The sequence below is a fragment of the Pelophylax lessonae genome (assembly GCF_965119305.1).
Source record: "Pelophylax lessonae genome assembly, chromosome: 12".
Classification (NCBI taxonomy): domain Eukaryota; kingdom Metazoa; phylum Chordata; class Amphibia; order Anura; family Ranidae; genus Pelophylax; species Pelophylax lessonae.
The window spans coordinates 112,324,616-112,350,972 of NC_138779.1; the positions used below are offsets into that span (position 1 = coordinate 112,324,616).

General features: G+C 43.7%; 1 protein-coding gene across 1 annotated transcript in view; it reads right to left on the bottom strand.

Annotated features, from left to right (window-relative positions):
* Positions 1 to 26,357, bottom strand: part of LOC309568904 (sulfotransferase 2B1-like) — a 95,069-nt gene that overhangs the window by 33,113 nt on the left and 35,599 nt on the right. Inside the window, exons 4-6 of the mRNA XM_082274680.1 lie at positions 21,914 to 22,008; positions 14,454 to 14,634; positions 11,292 to 11,408 (exon numbers count right to left, since the gene is read on the bottom strand). Coding sequence (XP_082130806.1) covers positions 11,292 to 11,408; positions 14,454 to 14,634; positions 21,914 to 22,008 — 393 coding nt within the window. The remainder of the gene's footprint in view (positions 1 to 11,291; positions 11,409 to 14,453; positions 14,635 to 21,913; positions 22,009 to 26,357) is intronic.

The following is a 26,357-nucleotide window of genomic DNA, read 5'->3' on the forward strand; positions in this document are numbered from 1 at the left end:
AAAAACACACCTGGGCATCTTTTTTTTTTGACGGTAGCGTTTTTTTGGCATTTTTTGGGGTTCTTTTGAGGCAGGCAAAACATCTGAACATGTGTATAGGGGGTATATATAGACATATATGTCTGAATATATACCCCTAGACATATATAGGTGTGATAGTAGCAGAAATATATTACTGTAAATGATTTCATTAGCGCAAGCATTTATTTCTGCTACTATCACACCTATATATGTCTAGGGGTATATATTCAGACATATATGTCTATATATTCCCCCTATACACATATTCAGATGTCATGTCTGACATCAAACATGTCCTCAAAAAAGCACTGGCAGTGGCAGCCCCTGCAGCATAAAAAATGCTTGCTGGTGAGAAGCCACATGCCTGTCCCGAAGCAACTCAGAGAAATGATCATTTCTCTATAGCGGTCACCCTGCTATGGAAGGGTTTTGTCACCCTGCCATAGCAGTCACTGTCAGTTAACCCTACACTACACTACGGTCCCCTGACACTTAACACTTTCCCTACAGAAACTAAATTTTTGAAGCTAACTTAAGTGTTAAGGAGCACTCTAACTACACTAGATATCCCTTTCCTCACACTAAAAATAGCTAAATGACACTTTTAAAAGTAAAATTAACAGAACTGCTTCCACTCTCTTCCATGTCCAGTATAACAATGCTGGGAATATGGCGGGGGCGATCTTATATACTGAGGGGCGTATTCACTAATGATTGGTCTAGGGACCCCCTAGTCACTCCAATCACATTCCTAGCATTCTCCTGCCCCCTCAATTGGCTTTTGCTAATGGTTCTGGTCCAATCACGGCTTTTAAAGCCCATTTCCTGAAGCATTGCCTTTTGGGCGGTTCTGGTTGCCGAATTCCGAACTTTTTGGGCAAAAAGTTCTAAATTCGGCCGAACCTCGAACACCCAATGTTCGGGCTGAACCGATGGTGGACCCGAACCGTTCGATCATCCCTAGTGTGTATACTAGCCACATCCCAGGGGGCAGGGTTACATAAGCATATAACACTATGGGCATATTTCTCTGGCATTTCTCCCATGCATGAGGTCTGATGATATACGGACGTTTTTATGCTTGTCTGGAGATATAAGGAGGATTGATCCTACATGTCACCCTATGTGGAGTTTGGCTATTAAAGGCTTGTTGCTGCTGGCTGATTGGATTTACGGATGTCCCCAGTTTTCTTCCAAAGATAGCGGGGTTTAGTGGTCCCTTAAATCACTTACTGCTGTTCTCATCTTCACCTGTCGGTAAGAGTCAGTGTGTGGTGGAAGGTTTGTTTCACTACTCTGCAGTGTCAAGCACCTGGGTGAAAAGTCCGTAGTCCAGAATCCTCTGCTTAATCTCCATACCTGTTGGACTCTGATGAATATTTTTTATATTTTATTTACCAGTGCTGCTCGTGTGTGTATTATATTTTAGAAACCTTTCAGTATTTGAACTAGCAACTGGTGTCTAGTAAGGGGCGCATGTCATTTGTATACTGTCAGGAAGGTCCTGCCAGAAGACTAGCTGGCAACCGCAGGCAAGGTCCTGTCCCTCTAATCTCCCAAGGAAGAAGTGCACTTAGCTAACGCCAACGCGTTAGCGTGCGCTAATTGGCGCATTGGCGAACGCGGAAGTGTCGGGATGCAAATTTGAGTGCGCATCCGCACGCTAATATGCGCAGCGCACCTCATGACAGTTTAGGCAACAAAAGGGCTATTTAAGCTGAATCTGTTCCCAGGATCAGTGCTGTCTCTTCTACAGCGTTCTGTGCCAGTCCTGCTTTCTGTTACCTGTGTTGTTCCTGAAATCTTGACCCGGCTTGCCTCTGACTACTCCAGTTCTCTGCCTGCACCGACCCCAGCCTGTTCTTTGACCATTCTCCAGTAGCTCCACTTGTACCTGATCTGACCTCTCTGTGCATGACCCGGCTTGTCTCACTCTGCTTATCTTCCAGTATTCCCCGAGGCTCCCAAGTTGCTGCATTGGTCTAACTACTCCCAGGACACCTGCCTCCTTCTGGAATTCTATGCTACCAGCAGTCCTGCAGCCTGCACGTCCACCGGCACTCGTGCGACTCTGCACTCTGCGCCTCCTGTTTACTCTATCAGGGGCTCTGAGTCAGAGGTGTAAGAGAGGCCTTCCTCCGCACATTCAGGCTCTACCTACCCGGTACGTGATACTGTATATACATAGTTATAGTGGTGTTGCTGGCAATCAAGGGGTTAACTGTGGAGGGCGCTAGTGTGGTGGGCAATCTGACTCTATCTGTCCCTAGCTGGGAGGGACACTCTGACACTGACACATCTGAAGTCGTCTATACAATACAGTGATATATATATATATAATCTATATATATCTATATAATACAGTGATCAGTAAAAAAAAAAGCTGTACACTGTACTAATGACACCGTGACAGGGCAATCGAAGGAATAAATGTGCCTAACTAGGTGTATGCACATAGGACCTGCTTTCTTTTCTCTCTGATCTGAAAAGGGCTCAGAGAGAGAAGATCTGTTTAGATCCTGTGTCTGTGTTTACAAACATTGACACGGGCTGTGATTCCCTACAGCCGATCAGCAGGTTCAGGGCCAAAATTATTGGCAGGAACCTGCTGACAAACTTGTGCTGTAGCGAATCACAGCACGGATTGGATGCACGCGCCCTAAACCTGGGAAAGGCTGGATCACATACATGTACGTGATCCAGCCTCCCTGTGTTGCTTCCCTAGTAAATATGAATGCCTTTGTAAAGGATATAAAACTTCCGCGCTAATGGTCTTTCTGGTTGGAAAATTAGAAGGGAGGATATGTGTGCAAGATGTATGTGCAAATACAAAAAAGGTGTATCACATAAATGTGAACGTGATATATAGATATAGGCTGCAGCCTCCCTAGATAATAGTCCGAAGACTATAACTATGAATGAAAAAAGTGGGGGATGGTAGCGCTGCTTATAAAAGGAAAACTTAATATAAAATGCAACAATTAAATGCTAGTAATGAATCCTCAGTGTGCAAAGATGTAAATTATAAAGTGACTGATGCATATAACTGATATTAAACCATGTGATGCAATGTGGTAAATATCAAACGTAAATAGCAGCAAACAGTATAGATATTATTAAATAGCAGCAAACAATTTTAAATATTATTAGTGCAATTTCTAAGGTGCTTATCAGAAAAGATATAAATTACAAAGTGGCTGATGCATATAAATGATATTAAACCATGTGATGCAATGTGGTAAATATCAAACGTAAATAGCAGCAAACAGTATAGATAGCAGCAAACAAATATTATTAGTGCAATTTGTAAGGTGCTTATCAGAAAAAGTGCTTTGGTGTATCTAAAAAAATCCCCAACTATACCATATAATATGGTGTGGGGGTGGAATAAAGTGCCAACAACAAATTGTGATAAATATGCACACCAAAAAAGTCCAATATAAGCTGACAGTCTCTGTGTCACATGCAGTGACCAAATGCAGGTGTAAGATCCCGAATCAATATAGGTGACAACACTCTGATGGTGGTTTATAGGGAGTGACCCCGTGGTGGGCGGTGTCTCCACCTATTCCTGGATAAGGGCGTCCTACAGGAAACCTGGGCGGTCCTAGTATAAGATATCCCTTAGGGTGTTGGTGGATCCTAATAGGCTCCTAGCAACAGACAAGGTCCCAGGTGCCCACCGGTATCACTCGAGGTTATATGCCAGGGAATAATCATAGACAAGGGACATAGTGTAATACCGTAGGATATTTATTCACGCAAAAATGTAGAGAGGTACTCACATATTAGGAGAATCAAACAGGCATGTAATGAATATGGAGCGCTGTGCGGTCCAAGCCTCGATCTCAAGTGGTGAAAGCCGGAAGTGACGCGACACGCTGTACGCGTTTCGTAGTAGATACGTCATCAGCAGCCGATATACTTTTTTGAGAACGGGTACCCAAAACTGCATATTACAGATGAGGTCTTACTAATGATTTGTACAGGGGCAAAATGATATCTCTCTCTGGAGTCCATGCCACTGTTAATACAAGAAAATACTTTGCTTGCTTTGGAAACTGTAGCTTGGCATTGCATGCTATTATTAAGCTTATGATCTACCAGAACACCCAGATCCTTCTCCACTATGGATTCCTCCAGTTGTACCCCCCTAGTAAGTACCCCACCTAGCCTGGGTTCACACTTGTGCGATGTAGACACCACATGTGATTCACACAGGAATCGCACCACATTCCTGTGCACATCACATGCGATGTCTGTGCAGTACGATTTCAGCCAGCCATTTTGTATGTGTAACGCTCCTGCGTTTTTATTGTAAGCTGGATTTGCAGCTGCAGAATCTCCACTCAGCAGTCATGTAGAGATGTGTTGGAATACCAGATCCAACTCTCCAGACTCATCACTGTGGGCCTGTCTGCTTCAGCATACAGATATACACACACTCAATAAGATGTTCCTGGAGTGATAGGATGTGTATGATAGTATGGAGGTGATGTGCTGAAGGGACAGGTGTGAGCAGTGACAGTAATGGTAAGCACTTGATAGTAATGTTCAGGAGAGTAGTAGATGGTAATAGGTAGAATGCAGATAGGTTAGTAATCAAGTATGGTAACAGGTGGTAAGGACAGCAGATGACATATACAGGATAGACTAACCCAGTGCAAGGATAGATGGTAGTAGACTCAAGAGCTAGCAATCTATGTAACAGAGCAGATGGTAGAATTAGTATGCATAGATAGTAACAGTCCTTAATGTGCAGAAGATGATAGTGTAAGTTAGTTATGGAGGATTCCCCTGTGGGGTACTTATCACTAGTAAGGTTTAGTAAGTAGAGGGGTCCAGTAGTGAGGGAGTGCTCCGGTAGCGGGATACGGGATCAGTAGCGAGGTTCCGGTCTGTTCCAGGTAAAGGCAAATAGCTGGAGGTTCCGACAGCAAGACAAGGCTTGTAAGCATGTAGAGACACATTGAACGAACAACGTGAGAGAGAACGCCGGCGATTGAAATAGCCGCTCAGCGGCGGTCAGCGATGACGTCATCCGTCTTAAAGGTGTATGCGTTCCACCTAACTAGAAAGGTGGGACGCAATGTTGAAAGGAAAATGGTAAATAAGGGTACCAAAGGTACCAGAATCTTACAGTACCCCCCCTTAAGGCCGGCTCCGGAAGGCCTATAGTACTGGTTTCTCCGGGTATTTCGAGTGAAACCTTCGTATAAGCCTAGGTGCATGCACATCAGAGGTATCCAACCAGGTGTCGTCTTGGGGTCCATAGTTCTTCCATCTTATGAGATATTGGAGTCTTCCTCTGTGGATACGAGAATCCAAAATCTCCTTAATCTCATATTCTTCTCCGCCTTCAACTTGTACTGGAGGTGGAGGCAAGATGGTAGGCCTTATTCCTTGGTTAGGAACATGTGGCTTCAGTAGCGACACATGAAAGATGGGATGTATTTTGAGATCTGCCGGTAAGGTGAGTTGCACTGCAGCTTTTCCAATGAGTTTCTTAATTGGGAAGGGTCCCAGAAATAAAGGTCCAAGCTTTTTGCTAGGGATTTTTAATCTTAAATTTTTTGTCGATAGTCAAACGAGGTCCCCAATAGCATATTGCGGAGAAGGTCTTCTACGAAGGTCGTAGTACCTTTTTTGTTGACTATGAGCGTGTGAGATGGTGGTATTAAGTAAACCCAGAGAGTCTTTTATTTGGGTAAGATAATCCGAGGCTACTGGGTTACTTGATGGTAGGATGTGTGGTGGAAGAAGTGTGGGATGAAACCCATAATTCAAGTAGAACAGACTTTGTTTAGTAGTACTGTGGGTTGCGTTGTTATAAGCAAATTCCGCCAGAGGGAGGAGGTCCACCCAATCATCCTGTAAGTATGATGTGTAGCAACGCAGATATTGTTCTATACACTGGTTGACTCTTTCAGTCTGTCCGTTGGTCTGAGGGTGGTAGGGAGAAGTGAGCTTTCGCTCAATCCGTAGTATTTGACATAGAGCTTGCCAAAATTTGGAGATGAACTGTGAACCACGGTCGGATAAAAGTCTTTGGAATTCCATGTAACTTGAACACATGTTTCATTAGTAGTTCCGCTGTTTGTTTAGATGAAGGTAGTCTGCGAATAGCAATGAAATGTGCCATCTTTGTCAGATGGTCCACTGACACTAGAATGGTATTAAATCCTTTGGAAGGTGGTAGTTCTACTATAAAGTCTAAGGACACAACTTCCCATGGGACCTGGGGTATTGGTAGACTGCAGAGTAGACCAGATGGTTTTGTAGTGTCAATTTTGGACCTTGCACAGATGTCACATGAAGAAACAAATTTTTGTACAGACGTCTTCATATCAGGCCACCAAAACTGCCTGGTAAGCAAATTAAGGGTTTTCGTCATACCCATATGTCCTGCCATGGGCACATCATGTGATAATTCCAAGATCTTGGTGCGCATAGTAGGGGGTATGTAGAGTTTGTCGTGGTAATAGAGGAAGCCTTCTGCATCAGTACTTAGTTGTGGTGGAGATGAATCCAATCCTATACTGTGCAAAATCTCTTCCTTCAGGGAACAAACAACACCAATAATACGTTCATAGGGTATTATAGGAATAGAAGGGATTTCGGCGCAGTTATCTTCGGTTAATCGTGATAGCGCATCCGCTTTTTTTTTTTTTGGTCTGCAGGCGTGTAGGTCACTAGGAAGTTGAATCTTAGGAAGAATAATGACCATCGTACCTGCCGGTGGGAAAGAGTTTTGTTAGTCTGGAGGTATTGAAGGTTTTTATGATCTGTATATATAAGTATTGGTAATTGGGTACCTTCAAGTAGATGTCGCCAATTCTCCAGTGCCAGTTTTATGGCAAGCAACTCCTTTTCACCCACTGGGTAATTCACCTCTGGGCTGCTTAGTGATTTTGAGAAGAAAGCAACTGGGTGGAGTGGTGAAGTATTTGTTGGTCGTTGAGAGAGAACTGCTCCTACTGCCATATTTGACGCATCTACCTCCAGAATATATTGGAGGGATGGGTCTGGATGACGTAGTATGGGAGCAGAAGTAAAGCTTGATTTTAACAAGCGGAAAGCTCCATTTGCTTCTTCTGACCATTTGAATGATTTCTTTATACTTGTAAGTTGTGTGAGAGGTCTCACAATAGCAGAGAAGTTCTTGATGAACTTCCTATAGAAGTTTGAAAATCCAAGGAATCGCTATAATGCCTTACGAGTTGTTGGTATAGGCCAATCCAGAATACAGGATATCTTGCTCATATCCATCTTGATTCCGGTTTTGGATATGATGTATCCTAGGAATAATATTTCTTCTTTATGAAATAGGCATTTTTTTAATTTCACGTATAGATTGTGTGCGAGTAATCTGGATAACACAAGTCTTATATGTTTTATATGTTCAGACAGAGATCGAGAATAGATAAGTATATCGTCCAGATATACCACAACACAGACATCAAGTAAGTCTCTAAAGATGTCGTTTATGAACCTTTGAAAAGCTGCGGGAGCATTACACAACCGGAATGGCATCACAAGATATTCGAATAATCCGTATCTGGTTCTGAATGCTGTTTTCCACTCATCTCCGTCACGGATTCGGATTAGGTTGTATGCCCCTTTTAGGTCCAATTTAGAGAAGTAAGTAGCCCCATGCACTTGTTCAATGAGTTCAGGGATGAGCGGTAAAGGATAGCGATCCTTTATTGTAATGGTATTTAATTGCCTATAATCGATAATAGGCCTAAGACTTAAATCCTTATTGCGGACAAAGAAAAGTCCTGCAGCTGTGGAAGAAGTAGAGGGTCTGATGAACCCTTTTGTCAAATTCTCATCCAAGTATTCCTTGGACCAGAAGATAGCGGGATACCGTTAATGAAACTAACAGAAACAGGTTTAGGTTTTGAAATAATAGGTATTTTATTTAAGGTAACAAAACGTGTATCGATATAGTTCCCACAAGATCCTGTGTCGATCATAGCCTTGGTGGTAATCCTAGTCTGGTCCCACTGTAATATTAAATGAACAAAGAGATAGGATTTAGAAAAGGAAGTCGTTAATCCCCCTAGCAAGACATGTGAACACTCACCCTCTTTTTTGCGGACAAGGGGACAGACGCTTATCGAATGATCCGGGGATGCGCAGTACATGCAGAGATTACTGGATCTTCTCCTGGATCGTTCAGTAGTTGATAAATGTGGGCGTATGGTTCCTACCTCCATAGGAGTAGAGTCAACGGCCAAAATCCGAGAAGGACTAGACAATGGCATTCCCATTTTCTCAGCCTTTCTTTCTCGCAGTCGCCTGTCAATGTTGATACTGAGTTGTATTAAGGTATCCAAAGTGCCAGGTAAATCCACTCGGGCGAGCTCGTCCTTAACGGCTTCGGACAACCCGAGTCTGAACTGAGTTCGCAGAGATGTATCATTCCACCCTGAATCAAGGGTCCATCTTTTGAACTCTGCTACAAAGTCTTCAACAGGTCTCCTTCCTTGTTTTAAAGCCCTCAATTGGATATCAGCAGTACTCTGCCTATTGGGGTCATCATATAAACTAGCGAGTTCCGCTAGGAATAAAGGATAGGAGTTGAGAAGCTGATCATTTTTCTCAAAGAGAGAGTCTGCCCAGGCCCATGGATCACCCGTTAAGTATGAAATGATGGTACAGACTTTAATTTGATCAGTAAGGTAAGTTTAGCAAAAAAAGCAATTGACATGCGTTTTTGAATTCACGAAATTTTTTCCGAACACCTGTAAACACTAGAGGAGGGTTTATTTTGGGTTCAGGGGACTGAGCAGCAGTAAGCTGGGAAAGACGGGTTACCTGCTGTCTCAGAGTCTGATTGTCTTCTTTTACTGTAAGAGCAAGTATTAATGCATTTACTTGTTGTGTTAATTGTGTCACTTGAGTGGGTAATTCTGCTGAATCCATTTTTTTTAAGGTTCGTTCAATCTGTAACATCCTGCGTTTTTATTGTAAGCTGGATTTGCAGCTGCAGAATCTCCACTCAGCAGTCATGTAGAGATGTGTTGGAATACCAGATCCAACTCTCCAGACTCATCACTGTGGGCCTGTCTGCTTCAGCATACAGATATACACACACTCAAAAAGATGTTCCTGGAGTGATAGGATGTGTATGATAGTATGGAGGTGATGTGCTGAAGGGACAGGTGTGAGCAGTGACAGTAATGGTAAGCACTTGATAGTAATGTTCAGGAGAGTAGTAGATGGTAATAGGTAGAATGCAGATAGGTTAGTAATCAAGTATGGTAACAGGTGGTAAGGACAGCAGATGACATATACAGGATAGACTAACCCAGTGCAAGGATAGATGGTAGTAGACTCAAGAGCTAGCAATCTATGTAACAGAGCAGATGGTAGAATTAGTATGCATAGATAGTAACAGTCCTTAATGTGCAGAAGATGATAGTGTAAGTTAGTTATGGAGGATTCCCCTGTGGGGTACTTATCACTAGTAAGGTTTAGTAAGTAGAGGGGTCCAGTAGTGAGGGAGTGATCTGGTAGCGGGATACGGGATCAGTAGCGAGGTTCCGACTTGTTCCAGGTAAAGGCAAATAGCTGGAGCAGCCTGATGACGTATCTACTACGAAACGCGAAACAGCGTGTCGCGTCACTTCCGGCTTTCACCACTTGAGATCGAGGCTTGGACCGCACAGCGCTCCATATTCATTACATGCCTGTTTGATTCTCCTAATATGTGAGTACCTCTCTACATTTTTGCGTGAATAAATATCCTACGGTATTACACTATGTCCCTTGTCTATGATTATTCCCTGGCATATAACCTCGAGTGATACCGGTGGGCACCTCGGACCTTGTCTGTTGCTAGGAGCATCCCCCCCTTTTTTCATGAATGCCTTTGTACTAACACAACTGTAAGCCATGGTTCCCACCTATGGGATGCGGGAAACGTGTTTCCTGCACTGCCGCATTGCAATAGCATGGCGTTCATGCGATCTGCTGCAGTTGTCAATGGTACAATGGTATCTTAACACCCCCCCCCCCCCCCCGAAAAAGATTGTGTGGACACCCATGCACTACAATTCAGGTGCAGGGAAAAAAAGGGTCCTGCATCACTTTGGTGCGGACGTGATGCAATTTCAGCCATACAAAATGGCTGGCTGAAATCGTACTGCACAGACATCGCATGTGATGTGCACAGGAATGTGGTGCGATTCCTGTGTTAAATCACATGTGGTGTCTACATCGCACAAGTGTGAACCCAGGCTAGGTGTGGTACTTACTAGGGGGGTACAACTGGAGGAATCCATAGTGGAGAAGGATCTGGGTGTTCTGGTAGATCATAAGCTTAATAATAGCATGCAATGCCAAGCTACAGTTTCCAAAGCAAGCAAAGTATTTTCTTGTATTAACAGTGGCATGGACTCCAGAGAGAGATATCATTTTGCCCCTGTACAAATCATTAGTAAGACCTCATCTGGAATATGCAGTTTTGGGTACCCGTTCTCAAAAAGGTATATCGGGGAACTGGAGAAAATGCAGAGAAGAGCAACCAAACTGATAAGAAGCATGGAGGAGCTCAGCTATGAGGAAAGATTAGAGGAACTGAATTTGTTCTCTCTTGAGAAGAGGAGATTAAGGGGGGATATGATCAACAAGTATAAATACATAAGGGGTCCATATAGTGAACTTGGTTTGAGTTATTCACTTTAAGGTGATCACAGAGGACAAAGACTCTTTACATCTAGAGGAGAAAAGATTTTGTCTTCAAATATGGAAAGGTTTCTTCACAGTAAGAGCTGTGGAAATGTGGAATAGACTCCCTCCAGAGGTGGTTCTGGCCAGCTCAGTAGATTGCTTTAAAAAAGGCCTGGATTCTTAACTAGGTGTACATAATATAACTGGGTACTAATTTTTATAGGTAAAGTTGATCCAGGGAATATCCAATTGCCTCTCAGGGGATCGGGAATTAATTTTTTCCCCTGCTGTAGCAAATTAGATCATGCTTTGCTGGGTTTGATGTTATGTTGTGTATATAGGATTGTATGGTTGTGTTTTCTTTGTATTGGTTGAGCTAGATGGACTTGTGTCTTTTTTCAACCTGACTATGTAAATGTACAAAGTACTGTACAATGAATTTGATAGAAATGTTGCAGGTATTAGCAGTGTTGAAAAAAAAAAAACAGCATAGGCAATATCCTTCCTGTTTCACTTGTTTATTATGTGTTTTCATCTCATTTGTTCTATCATACATTTGTTGGTGTCTTTTTTATTTTAATGTCATAAACTGTCCATCTCATCCCAAGTAAATTTGACATTAAGATCTTTCATTTTGTCCTGGTAAACTGTATTCACATATTCCTTCTGTTTTTGCGTGAAATGGTTTTTCCAATCTTCAGTAATTCCTACAAAAAATAAAAAAAAATAAAAGGCCTTTAGATATTACCTTTGTACAATTCTTTCTACTCTGGCGGTCTGACCCAATTCAACGGAGCTGTAGATTTATATGTCTATCTAAGGCTGGCCATACATTATACAATTCTCTTGTACTATTTTCCTTTAGATTTACCAAAACCATATAATATGAGGCCAAACTTAAACATTTTCACCTTGTATGCATTCAGGCAGCCCTTACACTACATAGTTGAAGGTAAATCTAAAGGAAATTTAATAAGATACTTGTACAATGCATGGCCAGCTTAAGGCTGTCTTTTCGCATGTTAATGGCAGTGCCATTGATTTCTGAATAGTTTCTCAACACGTGCGTTTCCCTACACTGCAGTGCATAGATGGGAACCATATTTGCGCTGTAGCGTGATCCATTGACAAAAAAAAAAAAGATTATTGTCCAATTGTCCACCACTCATCCCATCCCATTCCCCCACCACTACCACCACCGCTGCCACTGATCCCATTCCATCCCCCCATCACTACTACCACCGCTGTGACTCATTCTAACCTCATGCTCCAGGTGGCCCATGCCTCACTCCTGTACACCTGGATAGGAGGAGTGGCATATTGAGGAACCAATCGCCTCTCCACTGCATGAAGAAAATGGAGGGGATCAGTTCCTCTATATGCCACCTCTCCTATCCAGGTGTACAGTGGTGAGGCTTGGGGGTGGGGGGCCCTTCATGGTTTCTTGCACCGGGGCCCTGAAGGTTTTAGTTACACATCTGTCACCAGTCTTCAGTTCCCCGGTCCTGGCATGTTTATTAAAGTGGTTGTAAATATCAGACATGAAAAGAAATGTTATATAGTGTGTACCTGTCTCAATTAAAAGCACTAAGGGTCATTTCTGTCTGCTGCTTTGTTCCTCTGCTATCTGCACGAATCACTTCTGACAATTTCATGACACCAAGAGAAAAATAGTGATGTGGGGGGGGTGCTCTTTAAGGGAAGCCAGGTGGGACTCCTTGCGGCTTCACAGCGGGCTTCCCACTTCATATGTGCGAGCAACGCTGCACTATGTAAATGGTTCTGCCGCCTTCTGGGACCTGTGACCCAGAAGGCTGCGGGGCAAAAGGGGGGGCAGAGCTTTCACTTGGATTGCCTAGGCAATCTGAGTGGAAGTGGGAGCCAGTACCTGACAAAACTAGGTATCTGTTCCTCAAAAAAGGTAGTCCATGTAGACACAGTTGTGAGGTATTAGTTTGTCAGAAGAAATCCAAGCTAGCCAGACTCAAGCCGAAGGTCAAGAACGGGGACACCAGAGGTTCAACAGCCCTGTCAGCACTGCTGCCTTTGCACATGGCCACAGAGAGACCAGAGCATTCACTCTACTCTCTACTCTCTACTTCAGATCGCTGAATGACAGAATCACCACTGGCCCGTCTTTGCACTGCTAGCAGAAACCAAGCCACTAAGATCAGGACATTTAATGCACCACTTTTGTACTGCACATTCACCAAACCTGTACTACACACTTCCTGTTATACTGAACTGTCACCACATTTGGGCCACATCTCCACAGCACCTCTCTGCACTTCACTACATGCACTAAACTCAGTTTTAAAAGACTATCATCTAGTGTACCAACACTTCTTAAAGGGGCCCAATGATAGCTGGCTGAACAATCTTAACAACTGCCTCTCCCATAAATTACCTTGCACACCCCCCTTGTCCCCTTTAGCCCTCCTTGTTATGTAAACACAGACAGTGTCTACCAATTCAGGCAAGGCCTAGCAAAGCTGCCATTATTGCACACTGACAGTATAGTTCCTGCAGTTTGGTAGATTAGATCCTATTACTGCTTGCTGTTCCACTTCAGGTGGTGTTGGTTACTGTTTTTGCTGATCTGGACGTTAGACGTGCTACATTGTATACTATACACTATATTCAATTTTTAATGAAAGGGATTCCCTTTAAACCTAAATTTACTGCTTGTTAAGAATATGCGTGGAGTTCCCCAGTAGGCTACTGGAGTTTAAATGTAGTTTTTAGCCTCCCTGTAGCCAGGGAGAGTAACGATCATTTTGATAATGTCTATTTTGGGTCCCGTTGGTGCAGACTTGGTCACTTTCCTGTGCATCCCACTGAACTATGGGATATAGTGGGCGGAAGAACCTAGACACTGGCCAGCATACTAACACTTCTCCAACCAATTCCTGGACAGGGGAATGTGTGACCAGCAGGTTGCTGACAGGGACTCCAGATCTAAGATCCTGAGGGAGTAAGACCCAGCCTGAGGGCTCTGGCATTCCTGGGAGTTTACCTGCAGCTGAAAGAATCCTTTTTGTGGTCCTGGCTCTTGCTTTAGCATGTGGGAATTCTGGTCTAGCCTACTGCAGATTCCAGAGAGCTCATCTAAAGATCCAGAACACAAGCAAATCAAGTACAGAAACTGACTGATTCTGCAGGCAGCTATACAGTATTCAAGAAACAGCGAGTACCAGCTTTCTAGACTTAGAGACTTTATTTGACCTTGTTTGGGAGAGCTTATCCTTTCGTACATACAGAACTATACTCCTATTGAGGAATGCCTCTTTAGTAGCAAATTACCTTCAAAATAAAAAACACAAAAAGACATGTGCAGCCAGTTCTCTGACTCGAGTGACTGTGAAATACTGTGTCCCCGACTGCCTTGTACCTATCAGGGAATGGAACCTGGGACCAGACTAGTCCTGGGTCTGCGATACATTCAAATAATTGAATGTCTGTAGTCTGGCCACAGATTCATCTGCACCTTGTATTATCGCAAAGGCAAGTTATAATATTATTTGTTGCTGTTAACAATAAATTGACTCTTGTTTGAGACACGGTAATAAAGCACAATAGCTCCACTAAGCAAACAACAAACAGAAAACTGTTCAGGGGGTCAGCTGCCTAGCTGGCAATTACAGCTGTACATAGCTTTACCAGGACAGCTTGAAAAGATGCCACACAACAAATATTTTTTTAATCTTTCGTAATGAATCTATAAATAATGGCGATTAAACACAAAATTGTACCTTTCCTCATAAAGTGGTTGTTTTTTGGATCCATAATGTAATCTGGAGCTAAGCTATTATTGGACATGTTGTTTCTTTTCATCATGTTGAAGCTAGACTGTTCCACTACCAAGTCAATGGTTTTTTCTTCCAACTCACGTCCAAGGAATGTACATATCTTCTTTACAGCTCCTCTGTGTTCCTGAAATAATACAATTATAAATTACTATTTAGTGCTGATATCAGAATAGAGGTACTCACCGAGGCCGAGATGCCGAGAGCGGTTCGCTGTTGCGACTAAGCGCACTCCGCCCCTCTGGAGGTGATACAGAGGGTGGATGGCACAAAGAGGCACAAGCTACCAGCAGGCAGGGTAGAGCTTGCGTGGAGGTCCTGTAGAGCTGGAGCAGAGACTGATCAGGATCCAGCAGTAAAAGTCCGGAGCAGGCTGAGGGTCAAACACAGGTAAGCAGACAATCCAGGTCACAGGCTGAGGGTCAAGGCACTGGAGATAGGAGACAAGACTTGGTCACAAGCAGAGGGTCAAGACACAGGAGACTGAAGGTAAATCCGGGTCGCAGGCAGAGGGTCAAACACAGGTAAGCAAAAGCAAAGTCCGTAAAACAAGCCAAGGTCGGGTCCAGGAGAAGAGCAGAGCAGGTCAGGGTCAATCCGGGTCACAGCAGGTAAACGATCACACAGGAAACAGGAACTCAGGTACAGGAAGCTGAAAGACAAACCAGCAATTCCTCTGAGCACTTGCTCAGCTTTTATAGGCAGCCAGGAAGTCATGTGGAAGTCATGTGGTGCTTGTCATGTGATGACCAGTCTGCAGCTGAAGGTTTCTCTGACAGTGCCCCCCCCCCGAGGGGCGGCCTCTGGACGCCCAAACTGGACATCAACTCCGGGTGATTCACATGAAAAGCTCGGATCAAGCGAGGGGCGTGTATGTTTCTTGAGGGTTCCCAAGAGTTGTTTTCAGGTGGGTACCCCTTCCACTTGATTAGGTATTGGAGAAGTCTACCCCTCTTCCTGCAGTTCAGTATGGCTTCAACCTCAAATTCATTTTCTCCATCCACCTGGACCGGTGGAGGAGGCGGCTCCTCTCTTCCCGGGAAGGGGCTAGGAATCACTGGTTTTAGTAAGGATGCATGAAAGACAGAATGAATCCTGTAAGAGCTGGGTAAGGCCAATTCAAAGGCCACAGGGTTAACCATCCTCTTGATTTTGAACGGCCCTATGAACTTTGGGCCCAACTTCCGTGAGGGAAAAGGTAATTTGAGGTTAGCTGAAGATAACCAAACTTCCTCACCGACCTTGAAAACCGGGTTCTCCTTCCTTCCCCTGTTGTAGTACTTCTTATAGTCATCCTGGGCCTTTTGCATGGTTTCCTGAATCCTTTGAAAGTTCTGTTGGATGGAGGCTATGCGATCTTGGACAGCAGGAACAGATAATTCAGGGGTAGCATTTGGAAGGAAAGAAGGGTGAAACCCAAAGTTAGACCAGAAGGGCGTTTGGTTGGTGGCTGAATTAACTGAATTATTATACGCAAACTCCGCGTAGGGTAGCAGAGAGGACCAGTCATCCTGAGAGCCAGAAGAGAAACAGCGGAGATACTGCTCCAGAGTTTGGTTCGTTCTCTCTGTCTGGCCATTGCTTTGAGGGTGATACGCAGAGGAGAGACAGACCTTTATTTGTAGTGCTTTACAAAGTTCTTTCCAAAATTTGGAGGTGAACTGAACCCCTCTGTCAGAAACAACACTGTCGGGTACTCCATGTAGCCTTATTATTTCTTTGATAAAAATGTTAGCTGTCTCCAAAGCAGAGGGGGTGCCCACCATGGGCAAGAAGTGTGCCATTTTGGAAAGGCGGTCGACAACAACCAGAATGGAGGTGAAACCTTCCGAGGGAGGAAGATCAACAATGAAGTCCATAGAAACTTCAGCCCATGGGCGTTCTGGAATGGGTAAAGGTCTAAGTAATCCCCAAGATTTGGTGTTAGCCAGTTTACTGCGCTGGCAAGAAATACAAGAGAGGACATACTCTTTACAGTCCTGCCTCCAACCAGGCCACCAAAAAGAACGGGCAACCAATTCCAAAGTCTTTTGAGTCCCAAAGTGACAAGCCAGTTTATGGTCATGAAGCAACTTTAACGTCATGGGTCTAGCCTCCGGTGGGACAAAAATTCTTCCTTGGGACCAGAACAAGTCATCTCGTTTCTCCAAGGAGGATATTTCTGGGTCAGTACAATGGCTGGATGCCAACTTGATGGTGGTCATAAGATCAGTGTCTGTGAGCAGAAGGAAGTTTTGTGGAGATAAGATGGTGCTAGGTTCCGTTGACTGGGGAGATTCAGGGAACATCCGGGAGAGTGCATCTGCTTTCCCATTCTTGAGGCCAGGTCTATAAGAGATATGAAAGTTGAACCTAGAAAAGAAGAGGGCCCACCGGGCTTGCCTGGGTCTTAAGCGTTTGGCTGTCCTGAGGTATTCTAGGTTTTTATGATCGGTGAAGATCATGATGGAATGGGAAGCACCCTCCAACAGATATCTCCACTCCTCCAGAGCGAACTTGATGGCCAACAGCTCCCGGTCTCCCACATCATAATTCCTTTCCGGGGAACTTAGTTTCCGAGATGCGAAAGCTACAGGATGGAGGAGAGCCTTGGGGCCCTGTCTCTGGGAGAGGATGGCTCCAGTGGCGGTTTCCGAGGCGTCTACCTCCAACACAAATGGCAGGGCTGGATCCGGATGCCGTAGGATTGGTGCAGAGGTGAACAGGGCTTTGAGCTTGGTAAAAGCTTCCTGGGCCTCTTGGGACCACTGAAAACGACTATGTTGGCGGGTTAGTTGGGTGATGGGTGCAACAATGGATGAGAAGCCAATGATAAACCTCCGGTAAAAATTAGCGAATCCGATAAACCGCTGTACCCCCTTTTTGTCTACTGGAGCCGGCCACTCCTGAATTGCCTTGACCTTCGGTGGATCCATTGCGACCCCGTTGGTAGAAATGATAAAGCCTAGGAATTGCACAACAGATTTTTCGAATTCGCATTTCTCTGCTTTAAGGTACAATTTGTGTCTCCTGAGAATTGCAAGGACTGTCTTTACATGAACCCGGTGTAGCTCAATGGTGGCAGAAAAAATAAGAATGTCGTCCAGGTAAACAACTAGGAAATTGTCCAGATATTCTCGAAAGATGTCGTTTACCAGGTGCTGAAATGTGGCCGGGGCGTTACACAACCCAAAGGGCATTACCAAATATTCATAATGTCCAAACCTGGACCTGAAGGCAGTCTTCCATTCGTCTCCAGGCCTGATTCGGATGAGGTTATAGGCACCTCGCAGATCCAACTTGGAGAAGATTCGGGCAGAACGGAAACGCTGAAACAACTCTGGGATAAGTGGAAGAGGATAGCGATTTTTTATCGTTATTTTGTTCAGTTCTCTATAGTCTATGCATGGTCTTAGGGAACCATCTTTCTTTTCCACAAAGAAGATGCCGGCTCCGGCCGGTGAAGATGATGGACGAATGAAACCCTTATCCAAGTTCTCATCAATATACGTTTTAAGAGCCGCTAGTTCAGTCTCTGATAATGGAAAGATACGGCCAAAGGGTATTTCAGAACCAGGTAGCAAATCAATGGGGCAGTCGTAAGACCGATGAGGTGGTAGGCAATCAGCTTTTTGTTTATCGAAGACATCTCTAAATTCAAGATATACCGGAGGGACGTGCTGGAGATTGTCAGGTGTAGGTGCTACGGTTAAACAGGCGGCTGGAGCTGGAGGAAGGCAATGCTGGGAACAGTAGGGAGAGGAAAAGGAGACTTTCTTCTTGTTCCAATTGATGTCAGGTTCATGTGCCTGTAGCCAGGGGGGCCCCAAAATGATGGGGAACATGGGGGAGAAGATGATGTCAAAGCTTAGAAGCTCCTGGTGGCCGGAGTCCATGGTGACAAGGATGGGCCTTGTCTGTTGTGTGACAAATCCAGAGCGAGGGAGAGACCCATCAGCCAGGTAGACTTGGAGGCCTTGTTCTTTGGTTTGCAGTGGAATGTGCAGTTTTTGGGCCAGTGAAGTGTCTAGAAAACAACTACAGGCTCCGGAATCAATAATTGCTGGTAGATGAACTTCCTTTTCCATTAGCTGTAAGGAGACAGAGAGGGTGACATAAGTCTGGGATAAACCAGGGTTCTGAAAGTTCATGAAAAACTGCGAGCGTGACTTACTGGGTCTCACGGGGCAGGTACGCAGAAAATGTCCAGTTCCCCCACAGTACAGACAGAGATTGGCCTGTCGCCGTCGTTGCTTCTCTTCAGGGGTAAGAGGAGCACGGACCAATCCAAGCTGCATGGGCTCAGCCTCTGGAGCAGAGGTGACAGGAGTCACTGGAAAGGATGGGTGAACGGGAGAAGGTTTAGGGAGCATCCAACTAGGTCGGGGACCCTGGGAGCGCTCAGAGCGCCGCTCGCGCATGCGCCTGTCTAGCTTGGTAGCGGATTGGATTAAATCCTCCAAAGTGGCAGGGGTTTCAATCCTGGCCAACTCATCTTTCAAAGCTTCTGACAGCCCCTGGCGGTACTGGTATTTAAGAGCGGGTTCGTTCCACCCTGTGTCAGCTGACCATTTTCGAAATTCAGCAGTGTAGTCCTCCACTGGTCTCTTTCCTTGGGACAGGGAGTGTAGCACGGCTTCTGCAGTAGCGGTGCGTTGGGGGTCATCATATAGTTGAGACATACTTTCAAAGAAAAGGTCCAAAGAGTTCAGAAGAGAGCTCCTCTGTTCCATCAGGCTGTGGGCCCAGGCCTGCGGCTCTTCGGTCAACAGGGAGATGACAAATCCCACCTTAACTACTTCGGACGAAAAAGTCCTGGGCTGAAGGGCTAAGTACAAGGAGCATGCATTTTTGAAGGCCCGGAACTTTTTGCGATCGCGTGAAAAACGCTCCGGTGTGGGAACCCTGGGCTCAGGGGTAGCCATGATCACTGTGGGGCTTGATGCAACTTGAGAAGAGGAGGCTCCGCTGGTGGGCGCAGGGGCTGCGGCTGTTGATGCAGATGACCCTGAAAGTTGCTGGAGACGACCGTCAATCTGGGCATAGCCTTCCTGCAGTTTCTGGACTGCATCAGTGAGGGTTGTGACCTGCTGGCACAGGATCTCAAGAGGAGAACGCGCTCTGTCGGCCTCTGACATGGCTGGTTTGTACTATCAGAATAGAGGTACTCACCGAGGCCGAGATGCCGAGAGCGGTTCGCTGTTGCGACTAAGCGCACTCCACCCCTCTGGAGGTGATACAGAGGGTGGATGGCACAAAGAGGCACAAGCTACCAGCAGGCAGGGTAGAGCTTGCGTGGAGGTCCTGTAGAGCTGGAGCAGAGACTGATCAGGATCCAGCAGTAAAAGTCCGGAGCAGGCTGAGGGTCAAACACAGGTAAGCAGACAATCCAGGTCACAGGCTGAGGGTCAAGGCACTGGAGATAGGAGACAAGACTTGGTCACAAGCAGAGGGTCAAGACACAGGAGACTGAAGGTAAATTCGGGTCGCAGGCAGAGGGTCAAACACAGGTAAGCAAAAGCAAAGTCCGTAAAACAAGCCAAGGTCGGGTCCAGGAGAAGAGCAGAGCAGGTCAGGGTCAATCCGGGTCACAGCAGGTAAACGATCACACAGGAAACAGGAACTCAGGTACAGGAAGCTGAAAGACAAACCAGCAATTCCTCTGAGCACTTGCTCAGCTTTTATAGGCAGCCAGGAAGTCATGTGGAAGTCATGTGGTGCTTGTCATGTGATGACCAGTCTGCAGCTGAAGGTTTCTCTGACAGCTGAGGTAGAAAGGAGCCTTAAAAAAAGGTAGCTTAGTGTCTGTGTTTTTTTTTGGTGGATATTCTTGGTTTTATATGTATTTTTTTGGAAAGCACAGCCAAGTATTTTTAGAACAAAAGATATTCACGTGTCTCAGTCCCATACAAGTCCACAAAATAATGGGTTTATTCCTCGTTTCAGGCTAGTGGATGGAGCCATGCAAATCAATCCCTTATTCATGCAAGGAAAGGGGAGAGATTGGCCCAATCGGAATGCACGGGCTGCTCTAATAGTCTAAGTATGGGCAAAATGCAGATGATAAAGTCCGGTGTTGCTAATCACTTTGATGGCTGCAGGCTTTGAAGGGTGAAGTAACCCTGTATGGATCCAAGAAAAAGAGAAGAGAAGACCAACGCCAATCTAAGTGTAGCAATGCAAGTATTTAATAACAATAAGAAGAGTGTTACTCACAAAAGTGCGTTTAAAATAGGCATCTCAAAGTAATTGAGGCATCTGGGCAGTATTCATCCAGGGTGTCCATCCGAATCCCTTGCGGAGCTGTCGCTTGTAGGGGATGAGCGGCGTTCTCCTGTTGCGAGGCAGGGGACGTGCTGATCCTCGGCGGTGGTGTAGCAACGTGGGTCCGTAGGTCGGAGGGTTATGACAACACTTCCTGGAGACAACCAGGAAGCATGCTGAAGAAGCAGGCCTGAAGAAGGAGCGCATGCTCCGCAACGCGTCGCCGTTCCACACACATTCTGTCTCCAGGAAGTGTTGTCATAACCCTCCGACCTACGGACCCACGTTGCTACACCACCGCCGAGGATCAGCACGTCCCCTGCCTCGCAACAGGAGAACGGCGCTCATCCACTAAAAGCGACAGCTCCGCAAGGGATTCGGATGGACACCCTGGACGAACACTGCCCAGATGCCCCAATTACTTTGAGATGCCTATTTTAAACGCACTTTTGTGAGTAACACTCTTCTTATTGTTATTAAATACTTGCATTGCTACACTTAGATTGGCGCTGGTCTTCTCTTTTTCTTCAATCCCTTATTCCCCTGTGGCTAACTGTACATCCAGAACTACTGGTTTCTAGTACAGATACAGTCTAATATTATAGCGCCATTTAATCCAAGCTGCAGCTAGCTTGTGAATCAACATCTGTGTATTGAAACAATGGCTTCTGTAGCATAGGGCTTAGGAAGCAATCAGAAATTGTATACCCTAACAGGTTACAGTGAACTAGCCCAAAAGAAAACCATCACTGAACTAGTGTGAAGCACAACATAGCCTTCTTATAGCAGAAGGTATTTACTTCTCTGGTTCCATTACAACTCACAAAAATATGGGAATTATTCCTCATTTTGGTAAAGTAGGTGGAGCTCACCTCACCATAACCTGTTGGACTATACTTTCTCATTGCTCCCCAAGCCCTGCTGCACAAAAGCCATTGTTTTCCCATTTTTTCTCTGTTTTGTGATCCCTGTTTTGTGATTTCTGTTAAACTGCCAGAGATAGTGGCCATCTCTGACTCATTGGCCAATCCAATAGTTTTTTGTAATGAGATCTTTTAAATGACCAAGCTTTGAGTTGACAGTACTGCAATCTTTTCTATGCATTATTAGTATTTACAGGAGATGGACATTAACATGGATACAAACAACACTTAATTAGTTACCCTTTTCAGATCTTCATAAGTGATAAAAAAGAAGTTACTATTATCTTTCATCTGCATCCAACCTTTGATGTGATCAAACCAGGATCCAAAGGGTACTGCAAGATATCGTTAGAAGAAAATATTTTAAAATGAGTAAAAAGCATAACCAAGCTTTGGTTGTTTTTTTTTTTTTTTTAGCATAATTATGATCTTAGCATAACCAATTTACACAGCAAGGCAATATTCAAAAATGATAAAAATATATAAATGCACAAAGATGAGCAATAAATAACACAATAAATAAAAAAGCAATGGGCTAAAATTATGGTATGTGGTGAAATATATATGCAATAAATTCCAATAAGGTGCTAAAATAAATAAATGGTGGCAAATATTATATCAATTGATGAAAGTGACCAAGTGCACACAAAAAAAAAAAAAAAATATATATATATATATATATATATATATATATATATATATATATATATATATCAAATTAATAAGGAGCAGTAGAGGTGCAAAGTGCTCAATAAAGTGGCAGTGTGCACAAAATAGTTGAACCAATGGATACAATAAAGTGACCTGTGCACATAAGCAATTCAATTAAATGAAGTGACTAGGTGTGGGCAGACAAATATAGTTCATATAGCCGGTAAGGAAAAAAAAAAGTGGCTAGGTGAAAAAATAGTAATCAGATAAAATGACTAAGTGGCGTAATTAGTCCATAAATGGGTAAAGGTGACAAAAATCTTTGTATAAAAATACTGGAGGTGACCCCGTGGTGGGTAATAAGGTGAGGTGCTCGGTGACCCCTAGGGTAGGTAGCCAACTCACCGGAAATACCCACCCCACACAGGGGTAAAAGCGGGTATAATAATAAAGGTAATGATCCCTCAGATGGATCCTGGTCTCCTCTGGTGGTCCTGGGGTGAGGATGTATCAGGAATGCCCTGTAGGGCTCCCGAGTAAGCAGAGGTTCCTATAGGAAAGCCTGGGTCCCGAGGGGGTCCGCACTCACATGGGTTATATGCTCCTGTGTCAGCCAATCGTAGCGGGACAAGGTGTGGGCAGGTAGATCATGTAGGGCAAGAAAAGGCTAATAGTGTAATACTGTATATAAAAGCCTTTATTCATATAAAAATATACAGATGGGTACTCACATTCAATCAATGTTAAACAAACGCTATTCAGATCTTTGGAACGCAATGCGCTCCACGCAAGTACCGAAACCGGAAGTGATGCAACGCCGCTGTACGTGTTTCGTCATCAAACGTTTTCAGCAGCGTCGGGTCACCTCCGGTTTACTCCCTTTTGTATAGTGTGATTACCAAGCAACGGATGGCGTGGACACGCCAGGCATCTGGTCAGCAGAGGTATAGGAATTTTGTGGACTACAAAAATATGGCGGACGTCTTCATAAATAAGAATTAAAAATATATACAAAAAGTCCATAAGTGCGTTCCAATAAATACATGCTGGTCCGAATGCAAATGTATAATTAAAAATAATAACTATAAAAAAAGGTGTATATATATATATATATATATATATATATATATATATATATATATATATATATATATATATATATATATATCTGTGCTTAATCAAAAACCACAAAGGAACACAGCCAGGAGGGATATGCAATATAATAATAGAAAAATGGAATATATTAATTATAAATAAATCAACTAAATTAAGCTGAAAATATATATTTAAAAATAAAAAGAAAAAGAAAGAAAAGAAAATATGTATAAAAATGTATTGGAAAAGAGAGGATGTTGTGGGAATGGGGACATCTAGTGGATAAAAATGGAAATGTGATTAAATAGGCATAAATAAGAAAACATATATAAAGACTAAATATATACATAAAATGTATATATATAACAAGTACGAGTATGTAGAGAGGATAGTGGCATCTAAAATTGGAAGATTGGGAAAGGATATATAAGAAGGCATCAGTGGATATGATAAAATGGACATAGATTGAGATTAAAAATTAAAAATATATGTGTATAACGGACATGAATTTAATTGCGGTATAAAATATAAAATCAGTAAATGAGAACTATATTATATGGGAAAAAATAAAAATGTATATATATATATATATATATATATATATACATATATATATATATATAATCCCCATATAAAAACAGGTATATAGCTAAAATTATGGTATTAAATAATGTATGACAAGAAATAGAATAGAAATATAGGAAACATGGAGTCTAAAAATTAGAGTGTCATGTCTCCATCATTATATTGTCATGTTATTCTTATGAGAGTTTTCACAATGTGTAATTTACTGTGTAACCTACTGTTCATGTTGTACCAGCGCCATCTAGTGGCCATTCACATATTACATATTGGAACAATTTTTGTCCCAGCCCAGCTACCATAGCTTTCACCTATGAACTTTGGTGACATCATCTTCCCTCCATATCTTGTTTTCTACAGGAAATTCAGCTAGAGGAAACACAGCTAGTTGCATCCTCCCTCATCTTAGTTTATGGCGGCATCGCTGGTGTGTATACTCTTATGGATGCTTAACATTATCATCCTGTATCTATGTCTTGTGTAACTTACATCTTGTGCACATTTCTTGTATTTGCATTGCTATGTACAGTAATGTCTTATATGCATTGCCACATGTCAGTATACATTAGTAAGTGTATTCTCTTTTCTGTTCCACAGTTTTACCACTCTAATTTCACGTATTTCCTTGCAATAAAAGTTGAAGTTGGACCTTGCTCCTTTGTCAATGCATTGAAGGAAATCAGGGTTATACTGCCTGTCAATCTATGTACCCTCACACATAGGGAGGACAGAACAGTAAAACAGCGACCTCCTAACAAGCTAGAGACACAGTAAAGCTGCAGATTCTGCACAAGCTGATGCAAGACGCTGTGACCTCTCACAAGCTGCAGTGAAACAGCAACCGAGTACAGGTTGGACCACGTGATACTGAACCCCACACAGTGCAAGTGTGCAAACCTGCTACCATGTCAACAAGCAAGTCTGATCCATTGGAGACAAGGTCCCACACCTCAGCCAGTTCCAGAAGCTCAAAGAGGTCAGTGAGCAGCTCCACTATTGCCATTGCCCGCGCAAAGGCTGAAGCCGCCAAAATGCGAGCAGCATTTGCTGAACAAGAGAGACAATTGAAAATAGAGAAAGCACGCATGGAAGCAGTCCTAGCTGAACAACAGGCAACATTGGAAAAGCTAGAAGTGGAGAAGGAAGCTGCAGCCGCTATCGCAGAAGCAGAAGCTTTAGAAGAAGCAGCAAACTCCACAAGTGATAGACTCAGCAACATGCTTGGGCCTGAACCTGGTCATCCTGATAACATGAAACGCACTACAGACTACATACTGCAGCACTCTAAGTCAGGTGACAGTCTGCATTTAGGACCAGGAGCAGAGTCAACCCCTGCTAAAGAGCAGCAGAATCCTCACACACGGCAAGCAACTTCTGCTGACCATTCTCCTCATGTTAAGCAAGAGAGCAATTTTGCATACCATCATCCCTCAGTGCGACCTGAAGTAGATGGTGACTATTACAGCAACAAGTTGACACCAAAAAGCTATACCAGCCCGTCGGGACCTTTACACCACAACTTATCTCCGGGTCCATCAAGCAGAAATGAAGGTATGTCAGACTTCCTTAAATTCTTTGCCCGACGTGAGCTAATAACCAAGGGGCTCTCCAAGTTTAATGACAGACCTGAAGGCTATAGATCATGGCGATCATCATTCAAGAATACGATCAGAGATCTAGATCTGTCTGCAAGTGAAGAAGTTGATCTTCTAGTCAAGTGGCTAGGAAATGAGTCAGCAGAACATGCAAAGCGGATTAGAGACATTAATATTAACTATCCATTTAGAGGGCTGAACGCCATATGGGAGAGACTTGAAGAGTGTTATGGCTCACCAGAAGTAATAGAGAACACACTATTCCAAAGAATTCAAGATTTTCCCAAAATTCATAACAAAGGTTATCAAAAGCTTAGAGAACTAAACGATCTGCTGATGGAACTCCAAGTTGCCAAGGACGAAGGAGACTTGCAAGGTCTAGCATACTTAGATACGGCGCGTGGTGTCAACCCCATTGTACAAAAACTACCTATTAGTCTACAAGAGAAGTGGATCGCTCAAGGCTCCAAGTACAAACAGCAGTACAATGTCCAATTTCCTCCATTTTCATTCTTTGTGGACTTTGTGCACCAACAAGCAAAGACCAGAAATGATCCTAGCTTTGACTTCTCATTGTTTGACACCGCATACCCCAAACTAGGTAAACCTGTCTCACCTCGCAACCTGAAAGGTACACCTGTTGCAGTACACAAAACCAGTGTATCTCTTAAAGACTCCTCAATCAAAACTTACAGTACTACAGAGACTGAGAAGGTCCCAACAAAAGACCTGCACAGAGAGTGCCCTCTACATAAGAAACC